Genomic DNA, 24569 nt, shown 5'->3' with positions numbered 1-24569 from the left:
TTAGATCAGACTTTAAGTCGAACTTTAGATCAGACTTTAAGCTAAACTTTAGATCAGACTTTAAGCTAAACTTTAGATCAGACTTTAAGTTAAACTTTAGATCAGACTTTAAGTTGAACTTTAGATCAGACTTTAAGCTAAACTTTAGATCAGACTTTAAGTTAAACTTTAGATCAGACTTTAAGTTGAACTTTAGATCAGACTTTAAGCTAAACTTTAGATCAGACTTTAACTTGAACTTTAGATCAGACTCTAAGCTAAACTTTAGATCAGACTTTAAGTTGAACTTTAGATCAGACTTTAAGTTGAACTTTAGATCAGACTTTAAGCTAAACTTTAGATCAGACTTTAAGCTAAACTTTAGATCAGACTTTAAGTTGAACTTTAGATCAGACTCTAAGTTAAACTTTAGAACAGACTTTAACTTGTTATTCTTTGAAGCAGTCTGTCCTCGCTCTGTGTATTTCTGCTCAGCTCCATTAATCTCTGACAGCTCTGGGAAATTTCACATCGCTGATGTCCCAAAAGATCACCTTTATCCCATCATGCATCTCTTCCCCTAAGACAACAGCAGTCTCCAGTGTGGCGCCTCTTCCAGTAAAGCTCTAATGGCCGTCTAATGCTGAGAACTGAGGCTGTCGCAGATTCTCTTTGAGACTTTCGTGGACCGAGTCTTTGGTGTGTGAACAGCTGAGAGCGTCCACTTCGGTGACCTCAGGACTGCGTCTAACGCTGCAGTGATAATCGCATTCGTTCCTGGTGGATCACTTTGTAACGTGAACGCTGTATTTCGTGGAGAACAGATAAAATAAGTGATGCCAGGTTTGGTTTCCAGAGGTGTGAAATCCAGCCGAACAGCCGTCAGACTCTGCATCCCGTGCATAAGAATTATCAACAAAATGTTCTGAGAGTATAAAGTATAAAGTTCTGCAGTCAAACCCTGATATCAGATTCTGTGTGACACTCTGAGATTGTAAAGCATCAGTGTTTGAGCAGCATTTTCCTGCTGTTTATAAGCTGTTAGCTAGTTTAGCCCAGTGGGTCCCAACGTCAGGATCGGAGCCCTCCAGAAGGTCGCCAGATAAATCTGAGGGGTCGTCAGATGATTGATAGGAAAGGAAGAAAAAACAAAGATCTGATGCATTAATATGTTTGTGTTTTGATTCTGAAATGTGACAAAGAGCTACACACACACACACACACACACACACACACACACACACACTGCTCCATCGTAAAGAGTCACAAGCTAAAAGGTTTAATATGTAAAAATGCATTTTATTTTATAAACTTCTATGTTTTCATGTAGAATTTTAATCTGAAAAGTAGCAGATGTTTGATAAATGTAGTTGAGTAGACGTTGATTAAGCTGCATAAAATGGAAGTAAAGTACTTCAAATTTGCACTGATAAGTATGCTAGTATAAGTATAAGTACACTGACAGTATTTTATTTTCAAAACCTTGACTAATGCAATCAAAAGTACCTGCAGGAACTGATGGAACAAGAGTTAAATGAGAATTTCTGTGTTGTTTTCTTTTGTCGTGTAGCTGATATTTAAGGAGCAGACTGTGTCTTCGGTCGCAGTAGGATGCACTCGGTTTAAGACGCCGTCGGTCCAGGATCTGCCAGGCAGCCTGTAAGCTGAGTCGGGGGGCTGAGAGGGCAGCTGGTCGATAACTGTAACAGGACACCTGGCCTATATAATCTGATTCCTTTCTGAGGGTTTCCTCCATCGACGCTCCACTGACTTCCTGTCTCTCTTCATTCCATTATGAGAAACAGGAGACAGGCGGGAGCAGCACAAACAACGCCTGAATGCTTAATGAAGCAAAGCTCGCACCAACGCGCCGCGTTAACGACGTACACTTCAGCTGCATTTTAAAGCAGAGTGTGGGAGACCTGACAGAACTGGGATTTGAGGCAGGGGTTAATGAAGGAGCCTTTGAGAGGACTGTTTGTGCCGAATCAAGGGTGAGTTATCAGTTGCCCCGCTGCACAGGTCTCCTGGTGATTCGGCACAAATTGAGAGAGAAGAGCAATTCCCCAGGAGTTTGCTTTAATTTCTTCTGTGAGAGAGATTTCACTGAACCATGTTAACCTCCAGCACCATCAGGAAATGAAGTTGCTAAAGAAGCTTAAGGTTTCCAAACAAAATGAAATGAAGGGCTGGCTGTCGTCTTCATCGCCGGCTGCTCTGAAACTCCGAGAGAGGGAACAATGCTTCCAAAATAAACTTACTGTTCTGGTACAGAGAGAGAGGAACATGTTTTCTTTATTAGCAGGAGAGATGAAGCCTGAAAGGAAAGCAGGTCTTCACTGAAACATCACTGTGGAAAGTGGAGTCAGCATGATTTCAGCTCTCAGATGAAGTTTTCTGGGTGATTTGTGGGTGAAATTGTTCCGTATTAAAAATATCCCAGAACTTTATGTCCACCCAAGACTGGTGGACAAAATATTCAAATCCTTCACTTCAATAAAAGTACTATCCATCCATCCAAAGATGGAAATACTAGTACTAGTACTGAAAGTACTAGTACATTCAAAACCTTACTTAAATGAAAGTATCTAAGTATTCAGCAACATTTACTGACAGAGTTGTTCTTCCTGTGACGAGCAAACGGACCTTTCTGAGTAAAATTGTCCCTTTAATGCTCTGGATGATCTTTATGGTGTCAAACCTGAATCAGAGCCAGTTCTGTTCCAGTCAGTGAGGACAGTCACAGTCATGATTGATCCTTACGTTTCCCAGCAGGCTCGCTGCATCCCAGCATGCTCTATGGTTTGCCTTCCCTCCTCCTCCCTCCTTTTGTGGATTATCATGTAATCCCTGATATTCATCATCCTGGGGGGTCAGAGGTCATCTGATTACAGTTCTGGATTGTACTGGGGTTAAAGAGGAGCTCAGACAGTTCAAACTCAGTGTCATTTTCAAGCCTTTTCCACACCTGAGAACACGCTGACAGATGTGGACGACAGCTGTTACCGAAGAAAATGAACTGCAGAAATAGATTTATGGTCTATTTCTGCTTAATGAGAAGAATAAGACCCTTCAGTAGATACAACAGTCAGTGAAGGCATCACCGTTCAAAGATGGTTATATTATACTTCTGTGGGTCTTTGAATGCAGCGCCGCTGGTCAAACATTCCTGTTTCTCCTTAAAAAGGACGTGTGCAACATTTTTTAAGCTTTCAGGAGACTTTAGGAGGTAGACAAATGCAAACAAGCTTTATCCAATTCCACAGAAACAAAATGTAATAACGCCACTGAAGTTTAGGACAAATACCCGCCGCTCACCTCATCCTCTAAGTTTGAGTGACAGGCTCTCTCCTGATTACAGTTAGTTAAATGCAAACACATGCATGAAGTCGTGTGAAATCCAGTCCGTGCTGTAAAATGTGAGGAAAGAAATCCTCGTTCACAAACCAACGTTTATTTTGCAGAGGTCACATTTTAAGAGCGAGGATGTCACCGTCACAGCAGCTGATGTTTCGGTTATTAGATGTGGAAGGAAGCAACCACCTGCTTCTTGTAAAGCAGCAATGCAAATCATGCATGACATAACACTGTGTGTGCGTGTGTGTGTGTGTGCGTGTGTGTGCGGGTTTGTGATGCACACAGACAGACTGAGGATCTGTGTTTTATCTTCTGTCCTTTTTTATTAATCCTCTGTGCGTTTGGTTGTCAGCCTGCACAAACTTTGTCAATCAGGCTTTAGCTGCATTTAAACAAAGGCTTTCAGTGGAGTCCAGTTTGGACTGAAGAGTCATCATCAAGTAGAGACAAGCAGCTCTGCACTGTAAAACACTCTTTGTTTATTCTGCTTACTGCATTATGGGGTGTTTGTGTCCTCCTGCTCAGGAACTGCAGAGCTGCAGGACAGTCAGAGCATGTTTTCTCTCTGCCTGAGATTCATAGTTTTATTCAATAAATAAATCTTAGGAAATAAAATAAAAAGTCAAAGTATCGCATGTTTAAGCCAACAGGTGCTTCTCATCCACCTCACGGTATAACATTATAGATAGTGAAAAAAGTACTCAGATATTTTATTTAAGTAAAACTACAAACAGCTAATTTGCCACCAAAATAAAACCATGAGCTAAAAGAGGCTCAAAAGCTCTGTTTGTTCGTCACTGTTAGCGTCTCTTTTCACACATTTTCATCATTGAGCTTCAGGTAACACAAAAGGTTCAGTAACATCTGTGATCCGTGAAACCCTGAACAACATGTGGACCTGCACAGGTTCATATGAGACAACAGTGAATGAAGAGGAGCAGAAAGCAGCTTAGATACAACCGAGGGATTTCCAATGATGAAGATATTAAAGTCGTAAATTGAAGTTGGGAGACCAGAGTTTGTTTATTTACCAGCTGTAACATAATTGTACTTTGGAGATGATTTTTTCTTGCAAAAAGTGTTAAAATGCTCTGAAATATGATGTATTTTTAGTCATGCTAGCAACAAGCTCTAATTTGTCATAAAATTCATGGTGGACAGAGGATGACTCACTAATGTTTCCTTTAGCGCCACCAGCAGGTCAAAGTATCCACCTGTCCTGGGAAATCTCTCAACAAGACGTTCATGTTTCCAGATGATGAATCCAATGACTCTCCTTTTCCTGTGGCTGAAATGTCTTGACAGCTCTGGATGGATTGCTCCAAACTTTGGCAACGACAGTCACATAAACTGACTGTTAGTGTATTTAACTATAACTGTCACATCCTCAGGTTTTCCAACACTTAGATACCTGGAAAGGTGATTGTATTCTGATCCCTCAGCTGTACTTTCCGTTTAGTGCAGAGTGTGAAATCTTAGCATTCCACTTGCTAATTATCAGCATGTTAGCATTTTCATAGCATGCTAATGTACTAAACCATAGCATAGGTAACATGAGAAAACATGAGAGCCTACCTGTTAGACATCAGCATGTTAGCCTGTGGGTATGCTAGTATGCTAGCAGGCTAAACTAAGAAACATTGGTAAACATTATACCTGCGAAATATCAGCATCTTGGCATTTTCATCATGGGTATGTTAGCATGCTAACATGCTAGACTGAGGCGGTAACACTAAACATCATGCTAAACGTCAGCACGTTAGCATATTCATCGTGAGTATGTTAGCATGCTAACATGCTATACTGGGAAGGTAACATTGGTAAACAATAAACCTGTGAAACATAAGCATGTTAGCATTTTCACTGTGGGTATGTTGCTATGCTAACAGGCTAAACTAAAACAACATTGGTAAACATCAGATGACAACATTAAATGCTGCTTCCATGATAATGTAAACAAAATAAAACTAATGGTGATCATTTAGCCTCATGACCAGACGGCTACTTTAACCATTAGAAAGTCTGATCCTGTAGAAATCTGCATGACTTCTCCTGGAGTACCCCTCTACACTGTGTACTACTGTAGTACTGTGCTTTTGTTTGGGCAAAGATGAGAGTACTTCTTCCAGCATATTCTGAGAGCAAATGCTTCAACGTCGTTTTTTACAGTGCAGAAGAAGAGAGAGCTGGTGGGAGGGGAGGAGGGTGAAAAGAGGTGGAGGAGGAGGAAGAGGAGGAGGAGGATGGTCCTGCTGTCAAACACAGATGAGAACACAGCAGCAGGTTTGAGGAGGACGCCGCCGTTAGATAACCGCGTTCGTTTGTCCTCGGCAGCGGCGGGGAGCGGCGGGAGCGGCGGGAGCGGAGCGACGCGCTGCAGACGAACACAAATCATATTAATTGAATTTCCTCCAACTCCGAAGCTGCCGGAGAGGCGACGTGTGCCGCGCGGTGATGCTGCACAGACACACAGCAGCCGTGCAAACTTCAGAGCGGATCTATAAACTGTGATATCACCGCTGCGCCTGCTGCCGCCCGCCGGCCTGATTCCTGAGACACTTGGTCTCCAGTTTAATGATGAGAGCGAATATCCAATCATGACTTAATTAGTGAGAAGCGTCTTCATTATAGCAACAGATGAGAAAATGCTCAGGAGCAACAACAGAGATATTAAAGAGCCGAGGCTGCCCACCTGCGCCCTTTAAGGTGAGACCATAAATTACACTTTTACTCTATTTTTACTTCAACAGTTTTACTCCTGTTATACTACAGTATTACTGCTACTGTACTGTAAATGTAACGCGCCATTATTTGCGCACTTTAATTAACAAACTGTTCTATTTTTTGTTTCCAGTCAAGTGAAATTATTGGGAATAAATGATTTGTTTCTAATGCAAATACTTCACTCTCCTGCAGCGGTGAAAAGTACGTTATATCTCAGTAAACTGAGATAACTTACTTGATAACTCTATTCCAGTACATGACACAGGGAAATACTGTACTTTTTACTCCATTTATTTAGTGACTTAAAATACTTTGCAGATTCAGATTAATAGTACAAAATGTAATCCATAAACAAATTATGATGTACTGCTTTGGTTCAGATGAGACTCTATTGATCGGGGGGCACAAGCTACCCGGCAGCATAACTTGATTAAAATAATCTTTACCAGCTCCAGCATTTCACTGAATGATGCATTAATTCATCAATAATTATAATACAATAATATACTTTATTTACTTTATATACTATTTTGTCAGTACTTTTATTTTTGGGTGCTTTTGAATTGAAGTTTGAATTTAATGGTAGTAGAGTATTTCTCCACTGTAGGATTAAGTAAAAGTACTTCATCCACCACTGCTGAAGATGTTTCCACTGGATCCCGATGAATTAAACAGGACTTATGATTTATGGTCATTCACGAATCTTCTCTAAAACGATCAAAGTACAGAGTATATGTGCTGTGTATTTGGAGTATTTTTGAAAATCTGCATATATTTGGAAACCTAAATCTGTATAATGTGATTTTTTACTCATCTGTGGAAGAAATATTGATATTTCTTCAGAGCTACTTAAAAGTGACAATACCACACTGTACTTCAAGTGCAAAAAGTAGAAGTACTCAGGCAGCAGGACGGCCTCTTTCAGAGTATTTTATCATTGGATTATTCCTACTGAAGATGTTAAATGTATGATAAACTCGGCTTTAATAGACTGGTCCTATGATTTGTGTGTGCAATCTCAGCCTTCAAAGTAACTTGTAAGTATGGCTTTCAGATAAATGTAGTGTAGTAAAAAGTACAATATGTACTTCTGAAATGTAGAAATATCCACAACTTTCAAATGAAAATACTCAAATAAAGTACCCATAATGGTACTCAAGTGCAGTACTTGAGTAAGTTCATTTCCAGCATTGGACATTTGGCCTCTTTCCAGGAATCTTTGATCAAACTGACATCTTTTAACATTTCAGTGAAGCTGCAGGAATAATAACGTGTTCATCAGTACGTCAGGCACGTCAGGACTGCTGTCGACACCTAAACAAGCCTGACAGTCACCTCACAGCCAAACCAAAAACTGCTTTTTCACTAAGGTGTAAAACGTTAAAGGCACTGAATGCTAAGGATCATGGGAGTCATCGTCTTCACGGTTAAACAACCATTTCCAGTGAAAATCAATGGTCAATAATCGAGTGAGAAGAATAAATAGTAGTGAACAGTAGAGTGGCTGCAAGCTAGTTCTCCCAGTTCCTTACATGAAACACACCTGTTACCTAGTTGGTGATGATGTAGGTACACACCTGAACAAAAGTCGTTTTTAGGCATTTAATGTGGAAATGTTACACATTATGGCCGTCAATCCTGGTTTTAGCTTTTTATTCCAGAAGTAACAGCAGCAGGAGCACAGAGGCCAAGAAGATGGTCATGAATCCATTTAGATGAACGCTGAATTAAATAATATTTCACCAAAAGACCCAGGACAACAACAACAATACATATGTTCATGTTCGTCTCGGAGATTTCTGCCTCCACCTCAATAGAACAGAAGTTAATGGAATTTATTTTGTGACGCTTCCAGCATTTTAAATTTACATTTGAAAGAATCAGCAGCAGCATCTCTTTCTGGATAAGTGAAGGTCTGGTTCAGAGCTGGGCTTTAATTCCCAGCCGGCATGCAGACAAGCTGGAAACTCTGGACGGGTACTTAGATTTTGGAAGCCATTACAGTGATGATATAAGTGCACTCAGTTCAACTGTTTGTACGAGGTTTGATGTCATTTTATCAAAAGATTTTCTCTGTTTTTTGATCTTTAATTGAAAGAAAATATACAAACATGGCAACCACAAAAATCCAACCATCTCCTCCAGAATCAGTCTTACAGTAACTCCAAAACCTAAAAACAAAACTATGCTCACGGCTTGATAACAGCAGAGAAAATGTTTCATGTAAAATAATCTACAGTTTAATTTACATTTTAATTTTAATTTTAATTTACAGCTCATTGTGTTTTTGCATGTCATCAGATGATCTGCTACCACTGAAAACTTGTATTCGGATGTCAGATTGAACAGATGCTGTCGCAGCTTCTGTGCTTGTTGTCGGCCGATCGCAGACATTTGAACCTCTCTCTGTGGTTCACACCAAGAGGTTTTAAGGTCATGCAGCAGTCATGTGAGAGTCGTCAGAGCAACATGAATCCAGGCGTGAACTGGTGCGAAGGCATCTCAGAAAGGTGTCAGGACTAAAAGCAGGGTGCCAACATTTTTTTTTGAGTGGATTATTCTTCATTATTTAACAATTACAGCTGCACATTCGATGTGAAGTGGTTCTTATCGTTTAGTTCATGAATTAATGAATCAACAGAAATTATTTATGTATTAACAGAGCTGAATCTCAGTGCTGCTGCTGGTGTGCCCCAGTGGCCACCTGCGGTACTGCAACAAAAACATCTACTGCAGCCCCAAAACAATTTTCCCCATAGACCTCCATTATAAAGGAGAGTTCGTAAAACATTTTGACAGGACATCAAAAGAAAAAAGAAAAAAAAAAGGCATTTATTACATTGTAGTTTGAATTTTTAAATCACAAACGTGTGCAGTAAACTGTTCTGTAAACTGGCTCTTTTGTATCAAGAATAGACTTTTGGAGTTTTGTCCTGATTCAGTTTGATATTTTTGGATCAAACATTAATTGATGAGGTGCAGTTTGTAAGGTTTCCTCAAGTGATCAGGCTCAACAGCTATACAGAGTTTTGTGTAATCTGCTAAGATATGGAAAGTAGTGGACCGTGGACAGAGCCCTGAGGCACTCCAGGTTAGTAATGAGATTCTTTGAACTGAAACATTTGTAGAAAAACAAGAGTAAAAGATTTGTTTTTATCTTATCTTTCTGTCATCGCAGCCTCTCTGTGGATTCTAAACTGTCAGCTGGACATACAAACACCTCCTCCGTCCCGTCACACATTCTGAAGCCAGCATGCCCATCATCAGCAATGCCAACCATGACTTCAGCACCTACTCCATCAGCAGTGACGACAGCAGCCTTGACCGCTTCTTCACCGAGATCCCGGAGACCGAGACCGTCAAGGGTGTTTACTTTCAGAGAGCACAGCTGCTTCGTGACCCCAAGGCCTCGTATGTGGTTGATCACACCCTGCAGGTTCTCATCAATGTCGGGGGCAACCGGTACACCTTCCCTTGGAGTACCTTGGAGCAGTTCCCCCAGAGTCGCCTGGGACGTCTGCGCTTCTGCACCACCCCTGAGGAGATCGCACGACTCTGCGATGACTACGATGAAACGTGTCAGGAGTACTTCTTCGACCGAAATCCGACAGCCTTCAGGGTCATCCTCAACTTCCTGGCTGCAGGCAAACTGCGTCTGCTTCGAGAGCTGTGCGCCGTGTCGCTGCACGATGAGCTGGACTACTGGGGCGTGGACCCGGGCCACATGGAGCGCTGCTGCCGTCGCCGCATGACCACCCGTGTGGAGGAGGTGGCGGAGCGAGAGCGCAAAGAAGAGGAGTGGAGGCAGAAGAGGGTGATGCTGAAGAAAACCACCACACAGGCTGAAAAGGGCTATCGTAGAATGACCGGGATGCTGCGAGAAGTGGTGGAAAACCCTCAGTCAGGGCTGGCGGGGAAGGTGTTCGCCTGCCTGTCTGTCGTCATGGTGCTGGTCACCGTCATCAGCCTGTGCATTAGCACCATGCCAGACCTCAGAGATGAAGAGAACAGGGTGCGTATGAAGCCGATTAAAGCTGACCGCCACATATCATCCTGTTAAACCTGTTTTACACTCATGAAACTTTTCTTTATGTTTCCAGGAAAGTTGTCTTTGTCACTGTTCAGCAAAGGATTCACATCAACATGTCTCAGCAAAAAGAGGCGTTTAATGACATTAATGCTGAAGTAAATGAACCAAAACTCTTTAAGATTCTATGTTAATTATATTTTCTCAAGAAAATGATCATCAAAGCTTTGAAGGAGCAGTGAGTAGGATTTAGGTGAGTTTGCAGATTGCAGCCAACTGATCACTCGTCCTCTTCCAAGTGTGTAGGAGAACAGAGAGTGGAGGCTAAAAAGACGAAAGTCTCCTTCCAGAGCCAGTGTTAGGTTTGTCCATTCTGGGCTACTGTAGAAACATGGCGGTGCAACTTGATGGACTCTGTGGAAGAGGACGTCCTCCCTCTGTAGATACAAAGAGCTCATTCTGAGGTAATGAGAAAACAAAGACTTATTTTCACTAATGAAAACATAATTCTGAGTATCAATAGATCCCATTAAATCCAGTACGCTGGACCTTTAAGCTACGAATCAATATTTATGGCTCAAATGACTGTGCAATGTTAAAGGAAGGTTAGTGGTGATTAACTGGTTGACCACCATCACCAGCTCTGCAGGGTCCAGCTCTGCGGAGCTTATGAGTGTCTTTCAGGTCATTGTTTTTGTTCTCTGAAGAACTTTCGGGTACCTGTCCAGCACCAGGCGCCTGCACAGCTCGCAGCTTTATCTTGGGATGAAAGCTGGCCTGTAAATGATAAGTAAATGTCAATCAAAACAGTGGATTGATGGGCGGCAGTCAGTCAGTTTGTGTGAAGCATCGAGTTGTGAAGAGAACGTGGAGTTTGGACGCTGTGTTAAACATGAATAAGGCCGAACGTGATAATCTTCCAGTCCTTTTTGACACAAACCGAACTGAAAACAGTACAAAGACGATGTATGTTTTATCTCGAGTCCAGACTTTTTAGGAATCAGATGATTTCTGCTGGTATCGAGTGAACAGAAGCAGAGCGGCAGCACAAATGATAAGTCGTTTTCATGCTCAGAGTCTGAACTGGGCTGTATGTGATTATGTTTCTAAGCTCGAGACAGTGGATTGATTTCTGCCTGATGAATTTGCCGTCAGTCGCTCTAATAGACAGGAGAAAATTAAAGCGTGGACGTAATCAGTTCAGAAGCTGAAAGTTATTTTTCATGTAACTGTTGGACTGAACATCTGGAGTCTGTTTCTGGATTTGACTCAGAGACAAAAGCAAAGCCAAGATTCCTTTTAATTTCTGGAAACCAGTTTTGTTTTTGAATTTCTGGCAGCCGTGTGTGGTTGAATGCCGGCCAGCTGGTTTGACGAGCTTTTATTCAGCTTGACAGGCGAATAAGGCTGATCCAAAATAGATAGAGCTGTTGGTTTGTCAAAGAAAGCTAAGGGACAAAAATTCATGATATGAAACAATGGTTCCTTTACTTTAGACAGACGGAGACAAAAACAGCTTATTTTTTTGATTTTGAAATCACATTTTCTCTGCTGTTGCTAGCTTAATATAACCAAAACAGTCTTAAATATGCACTGGACGACTGCATGGCAGAATGCTATTGAGCATTGCGTCGTAAAAAGTGGATGAAATAAAGAGGAGAGCATTGTTCTTGTATTTTGGGTCATTATCTTTATTATACAGCAATATAGAAAAAATGTCAGATCAGATCTTTTTAGCATAACATTGTTCAGATTGACACAGAATGAGTTACAGAAGTTAGATCAGTGCTTTATTTTAAACAACATTTCACTTTCACAAACACAAGAGGATTTTTAGGTTGACTTTGGCAAAGTCACGTCCTGTAAAGTCACCAAATCCAACACAGAGCAGCAGCGTTAGCTAAAGCTTCGATATAGCGCTTAGCAGGCCTAGCATTCAGGACCCGTGTTGCACTGAGGACATGTCAATCCTGAATCAGGCTTTTTCTAACATAACCGTTATTTTTGTTCCTGAGTAACCCCCCCTCAAATTTTCTTTTCCGAATGTTAAACTAACCTTTGGCCTTGGCCGGCTAGTTCTGTACTGTTAGCGAGGCATGCTAACGTGTCTAACTGATGTTAGACCAGACAAACGTGTTGTTTAATCCGCTCTTCACACTTTTCATTCTGTATTTTCATGTTGGAAAGTTTCTAAAAAAGACACAACCCTCAACCCCCGAGGCTTGTTGTAGCCTACCGAGTTACAGATGCTAATGGTAATTTCTGATTAATCTCTGTTTGAGGAGAACGTTAGCCGAAGGTCAATATTCAACTGAAAGCTCAACATCCTTCACAGTGAAAGCACCCATGTGAAGTATTCACAAGTCAAGTACAATCACATTTTGTACCATTCAGTAAATGTTTTTATTATGTTCCAGCCAGTTTGTCGTCAGCTGCCTGGATGATGAGTCAGACATCAGCTTTAGAGGCTGTAACATCAAATGTACCACAAGGATTCCTAAACAGTTTGGACGTTCGGTTAAACATAAATCAAACAGGATGTGATCGCTTGTTAATCCTCTCTGACATAAACTGACCTGAAAACAGCTCCGAGTCAATGTATTTAATGTTCTTCCTCATCAGCTTCATTGATTTCTGTAAATATCTGCTTATCCTGAATCTGATGCAGCGACACATTTCACAGACTGACAGATGTGCAACGCTCCAAAAACACCTGTTTGGATCATTCCACAGGTAAACAGGCTGATTGGGAACAGGTGAGAGGATCATGGTTGGCTATGAAAGGATGGAGCGAGTTCACCACTTTGTGAACACATGATGGATGAAGGAGATGAACACATGAACTCAGAGACACTTCAGGAAGCTGCTGTCAGTGAACACAGTGTGTCTGGAAGTGACTGATTCTGGTTTTATTGATGACTTTGTTGGAAATTTGGGTTTTAGACTGTAAATTGTTGAAATTGTGTGGTGAGCTATCAACATGTTGCCAAGCAGAAAGTTCAGATCAAGTTCACCTTTATTTCCTGAACATCAGGCCTTCAGGAGTTGTATTTTCTCAGCGCACAGAACTCCAGAAGTACTGATTGTAATGCGTAATGAAACCTGCCCTTCAGCTGCTGTCAGCAAACATGAAGAGACTCATTATGGGCTGTTAGAAAAGTCTGCAGTTTACAAGGTTATAATTTTAGCTTTTTGGGTGGTTTCTTTAGGATTTGTGGGGACCTTGTTTTCTTCCTCTCTGCCATCATTCAGTCATTCAAAGACTCTGAAATGGAAATTGATTTTTTTCCACTTTAATGACTCCACATGACAACAGACTCTTTTCAACACACAGTGCCAAAGAAATACTGTATTAGCAGGCAATGAGCCAATTCAAGTGTTTTTTCTGACTTACTGAGACTCAAACTGCTGAAATCATGTCATGAACAGTCGAGCAGGTGTCACCGTTAATAATACAATACTGTGTGGAGGGAATGTGGCTTATTGTCAGAGACATGGCTGTTTAACCTAAACATTTAACACTTTATTCATTGGTGGTGTATTTTATACTGAAAATGTACATTTCTATGCTGTGAGAACATGTTGTTCTCAAAGGCACAGTTCAGTTAAACAGCATCATCAATCAAAATGAAAAGCAGAAAAAAGCTAAATACATACATATGTGGAAATTTGTGTCACACATTTGACGTCTGGAGTACAATCCAGGACAACCCTGATGACATCACGTGCCGATGTCATCAGGGTTATCTTCTCAGGTGTTCGGGAGCTCCTCCCTCCACAGGTGGAGCTGAGCTGGTCTTCAGGTGTGAAGCTGCTGTGCTTTCCTCACAGTGCGTCTCTTTGTCTGCAGGGCGAGTGCTCCCAGAGGTGTCGCAACATGTTTGTGGTGGAGTCCATCTGCGTGGCGTGGTTCACGCTGGAGTTCATGCTGCGATTTGTCAACGCTCAGAGCAAGCTGGCCTTCGCTCGCGGCCCTCTCAACATCATCGACGCCATCGCCATCCTCCCGTACTACGTGTCCCTGGTCGTCGACGTCAGAGACGGGTCGGAGGAGGACGTCATCATGGGCGCCGGCAGAGGCTACCTGGACAAACTGAGTCTGATCCTGCGCCTGCTGCGCGCCCTGCGGATCCTGTACGTGATGCGACTGGCTCGCCACTCCCTGGGCCTGCAGACTTTAGGGCTGACCATGCAGCGCAGCATGAGGGAGTTCGGCCTGCTGCTGCTGTTCGTCTGCGTGGCCGTGACCCTCTTCTCACCTCTGGTTCACCTCGCAGAGAGCGAACTGGCGCCGTTCGCCGCCACGCACCCCCAACACAGCTTCAGCAGCATCCCGGCCTCCTACTGGTGGGCCATCATCTCCATGACGACCGTGGGCTACGGCGACATGGTGCCACGCAGCATCCCAGGACAGATAGTGGCGCTGACCAGCATCCTGAGCGGAATTCTCATCATGGCGTTCCCCGCCACCTCAATCTTCCACACATTCTCCCGATCTTATCAGGAGCTCAAGCAGGAGTACGAGCAGCTGTGGAAGGAGGAGAGAGGCGAGGAGATGGCTGCGGAGTCGGAGGACAGCCTGCCCAAAGTCCATTTGTCACCAGACGAGCTCCCGTCTGTGTCCAAGGAGGACAATGAAGGACTGATGCCAAGCAGGAGTCATCAGTCCTCACTTCCATCCACAGCTTTCTAAGAGAGCAGTCGGACGCGTTCACCCACTAATTACATGTTTGAGTGGTGACTCACTCGATCCTGTACAGACACGCTTAGACTCCAGAGGACTGTTATATCGTGGACAAAGTATTAGACGTAAAGTTCTTGTCTGTTCTGGATCAAACTCAACTCAATCGAGCGCTCATCAGGTTATATTAAGCTTTTTCATGACGTGCAGCAAACCTTTAGCTAAAGTTTAAACTTTGTGTCTCCTCACTTTCTGTGTAAGAAAATATGAACTATAACCTCACTGCAATTAGTGTGCGCATTTTTCCACTTTCAAAAACAGCAGGAAGACGTACAGAAGACGGGCAGAGGTGTCATGGCCGACCAGAATACTGGAAAATAGCCTCGTTTTGGCTTCACATGCTGATTCCATCTTGTTATAAGGAGGGCAGGAGAGAGAACAGGAGGAGATGAGGAGCGCGACAGACAGGTGAGACACCAGAAGAGCTGCTGAAGAGGTGAGGAAGAGGAGAGAATCAGACAGAGTCCACACAGTTTGTCACACGACAGAAGAAGAAGCTGTGAGAACAGGATTGCTCAATTTTAGTAACGATTTTAATTAAGAGCTAATTTTGTTCACTTTGACTTCCTGTTGTGAAAGCTAAGCTACACACCTGACGGGACCCTGAGCCTGCAGTGTTTGTAGACCCTAACGCCGCCGCCGTGGGATCCGCCGCCGATAGGAGACGCTGCACAGCCTTCAGACGCCGACACTGGAAGTTCACATCGCGTTAGCTGTTAGCCTTTAGCAATGTTAGCCATCTGTCCCTGTGCTACATCCAGTATTTGGAGTTTCGTGTTGCTGTGTTTGTGTCCCATTCACAGAGGGGAAGCTTGTTAGCTTAGCTTGCTAACATTAGCAGCTGTTCGTGCTAGACGTTAGTTTTCCTTCAGGTTGTGTTCAAAGGAAAAGGAAGAGTTCTAGCTCGCGTTAGCCGTCCGTCTTTCATGGGTCCAGTTGTAGTGAAAGTAAATAACCGTCTCCTGTAACTTCAGCACTTTACTTCAACATAACTAACGTAAAAAGGCGCCATGCGACAGGTAACGACGACCCCCCGAAGAACAACATACAAGGACCAATGACACTACAGAAAAATGAATAAAATACTACATTTCCTTTTTTAAGTACACTCACCGAGTGAATAGATAAGAGAAATTAAATTTTGACTGAAAACAAACCAATTAATTAGACCTTTTTATAGCCTGCAGGGGATTAAATGAGGAACAGAAAAACAATTAAAATAAATTGATTAACAGCAACGACTTATCCAAACACAGACGAGAGCCAACGAAATCGTTTGTTCTGCGGTTCTGATTTTACATCACACGTCTAATGAATCTCAAATTTCTGATGTTGTCGTGTCCTGAAATGCACCGTCTAGCTGCATTGTCTTGGCTGTGATAGATCACACAGCGCAGCTCTCATGACGTTTCAGTGGAAATCAATGGGCGGAAGCTGACGAGCAGCACTGTGTGCGATGTGTATTTAACCACTTTCATCCTCCACGCAAACATCGTGTAGCTCCTCTGGTGTCGCTGTTTGTCGAACTAGCACTTTCAAAATAAAACCATTTTACTCTTTTGCTTGTGGTTTAACTGCCTCAGTGGATGAATGGTTCGTTCACTCTGCATGAACGTCATGTCAGGACGAGATATGACTGAAAAATAACTGATCCGACTTCTGACCCTCACTGACTTTCAGATTCACAGGCAAAATTTGCAGATTTATAGCATAAAATAAATTACTACAACGCGATCCTCTCCTGTACTCTGCTCATCACAGGCTGGCAATCAGCCCGTTGGAGCTGATTACAGATTTATACGGCGGTCTGACGGTTAAAGGTTCCCTGTGGAGTTTACAGTCAGTGCTTCTCACCAAAAATCACTGCGGTGAAACTAATGTGCTCATTTGTTTTTCTTCCCTCATAAAACATTTGAAAACCTGATTTTTCATTTAAAAGTTTGAACCTGCTTTCTTTACATGAGCCGTTTCCTCGTCTTCTTCGTTTCTTGGCACATTAGCGCCTCCTGCAGATCGGTGGAATAGTGTGAAACCATTGGCTGGACTGTGCATCGTGTCAATCATCCGCGATACAACTGCAGGTCAAATTTTTCACAAAGCAGTTTGCAGACAGGAAGTGGTGGAGAAGAAGGGTTATTAAATACCACAAATGTCACCAGCTGGAATCAAACCCACAACGGTTTCCTGTGTGGCCGTGTGGCGTTCACTGTCTTCAGCTGCCGTTAAATACGTACATGTAAGGCTGATCTCAAGGCCAGAGGATGTGTGTAAACTTCTACTTTGACTCTTCTTCTGACGGTTATTAGTCTGTGCTTTCATTCAGCTGCTGTGACAGCCGACGACAGCGTTTAGCATTTTGTTGTCTTCGTCATTGTTTCACTCGCTAAGCGGAACATTTATCAGTTCATGTGCTCGACGTCTCCGTTCGAGAGCGAGCAATCTCTCGTCACGCTGACATCTGTTGTTATGACTGTGTTTGAAGACACAGATGGAGCCTTTTGAACGGCCTCTTTCTATCTGGACAGAACTTTGTCGCTGGCACCAAAACTTTCAAACAATGGAAACATTGAAAAGTCCAACAGTCACTTGTTCTTGTCCTCAACAGTCACCTCGTCTTTCCCTCCAATCTGCACTGCCTGCTGTCCTCATTGAAGAGACTGTGACACCGAACCCAGGACGGACATTACACGAGTGATGGGTTTTATGTCCTATAACCTCATCAAAGGGCTGAAATGATCAGACTGTCTTCATGAAGGAGACGTGTGAGAGACATCGTGAAGATAAGGAACATAAGATCAGACGTCATCAGATGAAACTGAAGGTGATGCTTCTGCTGCCACATGCTGGAAAACACCGTCAGAGAGTCAACACAGAGTTTACTCAGATGCTGAGTTTTGAAATCCAGCTGAACTCTAATTTACGCACATTCAGATTTCAAGGCTGAATCAAGGGCAGCTGGACTTGACTGCAGACGCTTTAAGACATTTCCTCTCTCATCCAGCAGACCTCTGTGGGCTTGTTATCACAGCCAGCGACTGCAGCCAGGAGCAGCCCAGGTGGTGTCAATGTTCTTGATAACGAGCCCACAGAGGTTAAATACCTGCAACTCCCCACCGCTCAGACAGAGCTGAAGAATGAGAGGAGAGATGTGTTCACGGCCAGTTTCCCTCGATTCAAACCTCTTTGGATCAAAATGACCTGAATGAATGTAATCCTCACAGAGACACACACCAGGAGAGAAACATGGAAGCCGTGATCACTTCGGTAACACGGACAGTGTGCGGTACCAGAGACCAGCACAGGCTTCCAGACGGTGCTACGCTAACGCTATCTGCCCAGCACCACACTGCAGGCCGAGTCAGCGTCCCCGTTGGTGATCATGGTGGAGCATTTGGCAGCCGGAGAGGCAGATATTTTACTGAGGAGTCCCAATCAGACGCAGAGTGAATATCAGAGGCCTCTAATGTGGCTTCATGTCTGCTGGGTGTGTGGGTTTGTTCGCTAACACGTTAGCCATAACAGCTGTTTAGCCATGCTAGCAGAGCAGCTGGGTGGCAATACTCAAATATCTCCACGTCAGTAAAATTGACTGGTACTAAAGTTTGAACAGACGTTCATGGTGCCCAGAGGATGATTGCACCGATCCTCCACCTCTAGCGCCACCGTGAGGTCGACAGTTATATTTTACTGTAAACCTGCTGCTGTCAGAGTCGATTACGCTTCGACATCAATTTTGCACATTTGAAGTTTTACAGCAAGTATCAGCAAGTATCTCAGAGAGTTCGAAAGCAACTGGCACAGCCTCATTACTGCGGTGGGTCATTTTGATGAATTCTTTTAATCGCCTTCAACCAGAATCAGCTCTCTAACCGCTGCAGTATTTCTACCTCGACGGCTTCTGGAGCTTCACTCACATCAACATTTACATAATTATGGAAATTTCACACATTTGCACAAATATTTGCATGATAACCAAAACTGAGGATCTGTGTTCAGTGGTGGAGGAAATACTCTGATCTTTGAGTAATACCACAGTGTAGAAATACTGTGTTACGAGCAGAAGTCCTGCATTCAAAACTTCACTTAAGTAAAAGTACCATCAAAATGTACTTAAAATGTACCAAAACTATTGTAAGTACAAGTATATTAAGTACTTGTTATGTATAACAGCAATATATATTATATGAATGAAAAGTACAATATTTGCCTTGAGTAGAAGTATCAAGCAGCAGAAAATGGAAATACTCAAGTGAGGTACAAGTACCTCAAAACTCTGAGCACAGGTCTTGATTGAATGTACTGTCCATCACTGCTGTGTTCACACTGAGGTTGAGCCACATACATTTTTATGTATTCTAAGTATTAAACAGCGTTGGTGACGCGGCTGAAGGTCACTCGGTTTCTTGACTCATGGCCTTCAAAATAAAATGAGCTGAACACAGAATCCAAAAATAAAGCTTTTATTCAGAAAGGGGCAACATGTTTGAGTATAATGTTAAATATTATCTTCTAATCTTAAACTGGAGGCTGTGTTTCATATCTCAGAAGTCATTTTTCACATTAGACTTTCACAGTGAATTCAACAGTTTTATCCTCAAAGTTACTTTTCTGCACCGTCATCACAGCTCATCAGATGAAGGCCTGCATCATCCTCCAGTGTCAGACACGTAGATAAAGAGCATACATGTGATCATGACAGTCTCACACTTTGTTCGCGCCCTTCGAACACGGGAGGCGGTTGAAGGGGGCAGACGGAGGCATCTTTCCAGCCGCTGACTTCTCAAAGTCTGACAGCAGCTTCTTCGCCCACGTCCAGTTTCCATCCACACAGATCTCGTTTTTACAGACTGTCGTGACCCTGTAAGAAACAAATGACCCATAAGACTCAGTGTTAGAGGTCCACAGCGCCACTGGAACCAGCATGACACAACAAGTATTCAGGTTGTGTGTTTGGAAATCACCTAAATGTACTAAATGGTGACCAGACCCCGCTCGTCCTCTGCAGCCCCTTTGAGCTCATCGCTTTGGTAGAGTAACCATAAAAGTACATTTATTCAAGTATTCAGCCTTGAGGTACCTGTACATAAACTTTACTTAAATCCTGCTTGACACTTTTAGTCAAATATATTTCAGACTGAATTATTGAAAACAGATTTCTGTATGACAACTTGTTTCCTCTCCCATCAATCATCCGACGAACCCTCACATTTATCTGGTGGCCCTATGAAGGGGCCCAGCCCCTACGTTGGAAACCACTGGACTGAATTAGCTAACTGCTCCACCTGCAGCAGCTCCAACAGTAAAATGCTGCTCTAACATTGGTGTATCAGTATTATAATAATGCCAGGACCATAGAGACATTTTACTGCAGAATGAGTACTTTTACTGCTGATACTTTAAGTACATTTTGCTGCTAATACTTCTGTAATTTACTTGATTTGTGCTGAAACTGTTTCACTGAGGATGCAGTTTGTGCTACTGTTTAACTGTTTGTGCTGCTTTATGCAGACATGACAGGTGTGTCTATTATTTTGTCCACCCCATTTACATCAGTGAAGGTAGGTTAAAAAATACAAGTACCTCTTTGTTCATGAAGGGAAGATTTACTGCAGGACTGTTGTATTAGACTGCATCAGTCTAACAAACTTTTCCTGTTTGTTAATATTATTAGATTATTATTACAATAAGAGCAATCATTAAAACATGTAATTATTTTGTATTTGAACAAATCTCCTCCTGAAATGCAGTGGTGGACTTCCAAAGTGGCAGAAAATGGAAATAATTAAGTACAAGTACCAATAAATTGTACTTTATAACAGTGCCAGCCCCACGCGGTCAACCTGCAGGTGTGCGTGTACAATGACCGAACAGCTCCCCCTGGTGGAGGATCTTCAAACTACTACAGATAAACATGTTGGTGAAGTATTATAGAATTAAAATCTAATGATCAGAATAATTGAATTTATCTACGTTTCTTATTCGCAGAATTTTTTTAGGGATGGCACATTTGTGTGTTGCTCATTCAGTCATAGACACCGTTTTTAGAGGCTCTGCTGTATTCTGAGATGCTGTTACTTTACATGAATATTTCAAGTTTAAGCTGGGAAATATTTACTGAACTACTGCGCTACACTACTCTACTACATGACTGTACTTTATGCTGCTGCGTATAGAAACCTCATAGAATATAAAGCATTGTTAGAGATTCAATAATCCCACAATATTAAGCAGTTACTTGAGTTACTGCAGTACTTTGATTTGAAAATGCAAAGGTACCCGTTTTTTTCAATCGTTCTGGGCAGCAGAGCACTGACCAATCAGAAGGTCGGGGGTTTGATCCCAGTCTGTGCTTCCAGTCAGTGTTTTTACCATGATGAAACAGACACACTCCAGGTTTATAAATGCCAAATCTAACATGTAATGCACCTCCTGTGTTTACTCACACAATGGCTTTGAGTCTGCAGGCGCTGTGGGTCATCACCACTTTTGTCACCCTTCCTTTAGGAATAGGAGTCCGAGTGCAGTTTGGACAGCAGCGCTGAGTCAAAGAGTCCGGTGCCACTGTGTCTGTGAACACACACACACACACACACACACACACACACACACACACACACACACTCATTAGATACTCTCAAATGCAGTCAGGTGGTCAGCTCGACAGAAATCGAGCAGAGATACTGACCGGCAGAGATGTGATACAGGACCAAGACCAGAGTCAGAAGCAGGACAGACACCAGAGTCTTCATGCTTCCTGGACAGGCAGACAGACGAGCTTCTGGATCAGCTTCAATCTTCAGGGTGGATCTGTGATCTGAGCTGAGACCTGCTCTGGCCTCCCTTTATATGCAGCTGATGAGTTAGTTCTGAGAAAGCTGTGATTCCCCCTCCATTTCCTCTTCTTCTGCTTTCTCTGTCACTTCAGTTATTTTCTGCTCTGCAGAGAAGCGTGAAGGTAATAACACGTAAAACAATTCTGCAAAAAGCCTTACAGAGAAAACAAAGCACGTTCTCACACTTACTTGTCTTTTTAGATTAAATTCTGTTTCTTTCTTAACAACACGACCTCTGACCACAAACAAAATGGAAGAAATCACAGTCTGGGCTGTAACGAAGTACTTTTACTTTGTACTTCACTTTTGCATAATCTCATTTTTTGAAACATCACATTTCTACTTCACATCTGAGATGCAAAAACCACGTATCTCCAGACGTGTTGAATGTTTGTGCTGAACTGAAGGATGAAGAGTTCCTCCATGTCTTCTTCAGCTCAGTAAACTCTGTAAAAGCCTCTTGGATCAGCTGAAAAAGCTTCGTCACAAAGCTGAAAACAGCCTGTTTTTCTGAGCTCGTCACGCTTTCTGGATATACGTGGTTCTCACAGGACGCCGCGCTGCAGACAGATGATGAATCTGAAGCACTGATGAAGATTAAAGCAGCAACAGGAGATAAAGGAGTTCAATGAGCTCCAGCTGAAACATCTACAGCAGGAACATGAATCCACAGACACACTGACAGGAACACTTTACTGCCACATGTGTACTTTTACTTGAAGTACTTCAGGGTCGTTTTTCTTTGTTTGGAGGGAAACCAGCGACACACTGTTGACTCTCTCTTGGTGAATCTTTGACCGAAGCATCTTTCATTTCGTGGGATTCGCTTTGGAAACGATGAAGTCTCAGTTTGTGTTGGCAGAACTCGACGTTCTCCACAGTCGTGCTGCAGAAAGCTTGTTCTCTTCAAACATCCACTGATCCACATGTTTTTCCATGAGAGCCGTTTTAATGAACCCTAATCTCCCACATTTATCATCATCTTTCACCAAGACTTCTGATTCACCCACTGCAGGTCGCTAGCACCAGAAATGACGATCAGCCACGAGGGACGAAAGAAGTTTTTATTTATTACAAGGAAACTTGGCTTGACAATGATAATCGATGAGCCATTAACACACTTCCTGTAACCTCTGGTCAGACTAACCCGGGCTGGGCTGGAACATGTGAACACACACCAATTCACTCTGCACACAAGGCTTGATGTGAATATACTCCAATCCCGAGCTTAAATGGAAGATTTCCACACGTGCAAAAACAGTTACACTGCAAACAGGTAAGCACACCTCAAGCCTGCCCCGAGCCCCCGACTGGGGCTGAGCTGTAGGTTAGATAAATGATTGAATGGGGGAAACAAGGCGAACCAGAAATAAGACGGACAAACGGAAAACAAAGAAAAGAAAGACTAGTCCGCCCCAAGGGCAATACCCAGCTCTTTTGCCCGCTACCAGCACACTTGTCAAGGCGGATTAGACAGAAAAGAAACCCCAAAAAACAAATGAAAACAACAAAACTGTCCCACAGCAAGAGCAGCCTTCAACCCAGCAGGGACTGAGGCAGGTCAGTCATTCCTGCACGCCAGCGTGGAACGAGCTGTGCACCGGCCTGAACACCTGCTGCCGCCTGCAGGTAGCAATGTTTCCCCAGCCTGACCGATTGGCACATCTCCCCCCTTCCTCCTCTGTGCCCCCCACCACAACCCACCACACCTCCAAACACACTTGAATCATTTTCATTTGCTCAGAGTGATGAAGGACGACTGACTGATGTCATTCGGTCAATATAAGAAACTCTTAATAATCACAACATGATATTATCGAAGCAGAGCACACTGTTGCTCTGGCTGACATCTTCCTTCATCCATGGACACACACACACACACACACACACACACACACACACACACACACACACACACACCCTCCCACAAGCACTCACTACAGCACCACACGTGGATTCATCCGCAGCTGAAAATAGTCCCTGACAAATTCAATTCAGTTCAGTTCAATATTCCTTTATTCGTCCCGTGAGTTCACAGCAGCACCAATAAAGCAGGTAGAATAGGACAACAAGTGCATGCAAGTTAAACACAACAAGTATATACAACCAGGTGGGATAAAAAGAAAACGGCATCCTTAAAAAAATGTAAATAGTATTTACAGACTGTTATGTGCTGGTAGTATTGCACAGATTATTGCACAGATTACAAATGCTCTATTTCCTCCTGTTTGTTTGATATAAACTCCAGTGAGCAGCTGTTTTGGGAAATTCCCGGAGCTTTATCTTTTCAATGAAATTGTATATTTATGAGAGGTTTTAAAGATTTACGTCTTCAGTGGGAACCAGTGGGCTTCAGGCTGGGAGCCTCAGACAGGAAGTCAGAAAATAATGAGAGACGAACAAAAACATTGTTGGTTTTGGTCTTTTTATTGAATTTGTTAATGATAATAAATAAAGAAACAGTAGTTTCATCCTTTAAGGCCGTAAATTAGCCATGCACAGCTTGCTGACTGAAAACTGACTCTAAATACTTTAAATACTCACATCCCTGCAGCCTCCGTGGTGCTGGCAGGAGTAAACGTTGGAGTCAAAGTGTTGTAGCATCAGTACTTGCAGTACCAGTCGTAGCGATGATGAGCTCACTGCTTGAAGTTAATGTGAACGAACTGCCAAATCCTTTCACTTCCTCGTCTCTTCCCATGAACAAATCTGTAGCTAAATTCTAGGACGTCAAAATACTGAGATGCATCACTGAAGAACTTGTGGTTTATGTATGTGAGCTACTTGCATCGCCCTCACACACTAACTGCATGCATCACCTAACGTATATGAAGTATAACCTCTTAATTTTTTGCAGCAAGTTCCCAAAAATATCAACATACTTTCCAGTTTTGTACTAAACAAGCGA

The 24569-nt window shown here is 42.8% G+C and overlaps 2 protein-coding genes across 2 annotated transcripts; one reads left to right on the top strand and one right to left on the bottom strand.

The window, feature by feature from the left end:
• Window positions 1–5574: 5574 nt before the first annotated feature.
• Window positions 5575–16389, top strand: LOC139336393 (voltage-gated potassium channel regulatory subunit KCNG4-like). The gene is made up of 3 exons (XM_070970505.1): window positions 5575–6042; window positions 9239–10072; window positions 13938–16389. Exons 2-3 carry the CDS (start codon window positions 9314–9316, stop codon window positions 14778–14780), a joined length of 1602 nt encoding a protein of 533 aa, XP_070826606.1. The 5' UTR covers window positions 5575–6042; window positions 9239–9313; the 3' UTR covers window positions 14781–16389.
• A 3140-nt stretch (window positions 16390–19529) lies between these two features.
• Window positions 19530–21602, bottom strand: LOC139330904 (C-C motif chemokine 19-like). Its single transcript, XM_070962128.1, has 3 exons — window positions 21514–21602; window positions 21272–21395; window positions 19530–19686 (listed from the first exon to the last, which is right to left on the bottom strand). Exons 1-3 carry the CDS (start codon window positions 21575–21577, stop codon window positions 19530–19532), a joined length of 345 nt encoding a protein of 114 aa, XP_070818229.1. The 5' UTR covers window positions 21578–21602.
• Between the last annotated feature and the right edge of the window lie 2967 nt (window positions 21603–24569).

Source organism: Chaetodon trifascialis, chromosome 1 (assembly GCF_039877785.1).
Source record: "Chaetodon trifascialis isolate fChaTrf1 chromosome 1, fChaTrf1.hap1, whole genome shotgun sequence".
Classification (NCBI taxonomy): Eukaryota; Metazoa; Chordata; class Actinopteri; order Chaetodontiformes; family Chaetodontidae; genus Chaetodon; species Chaetodon trifascialis.
Note: the sequence above shows the minus strand (reverse complement) of the source record. Positions and strands in the feature narration are given on the sequence as shown.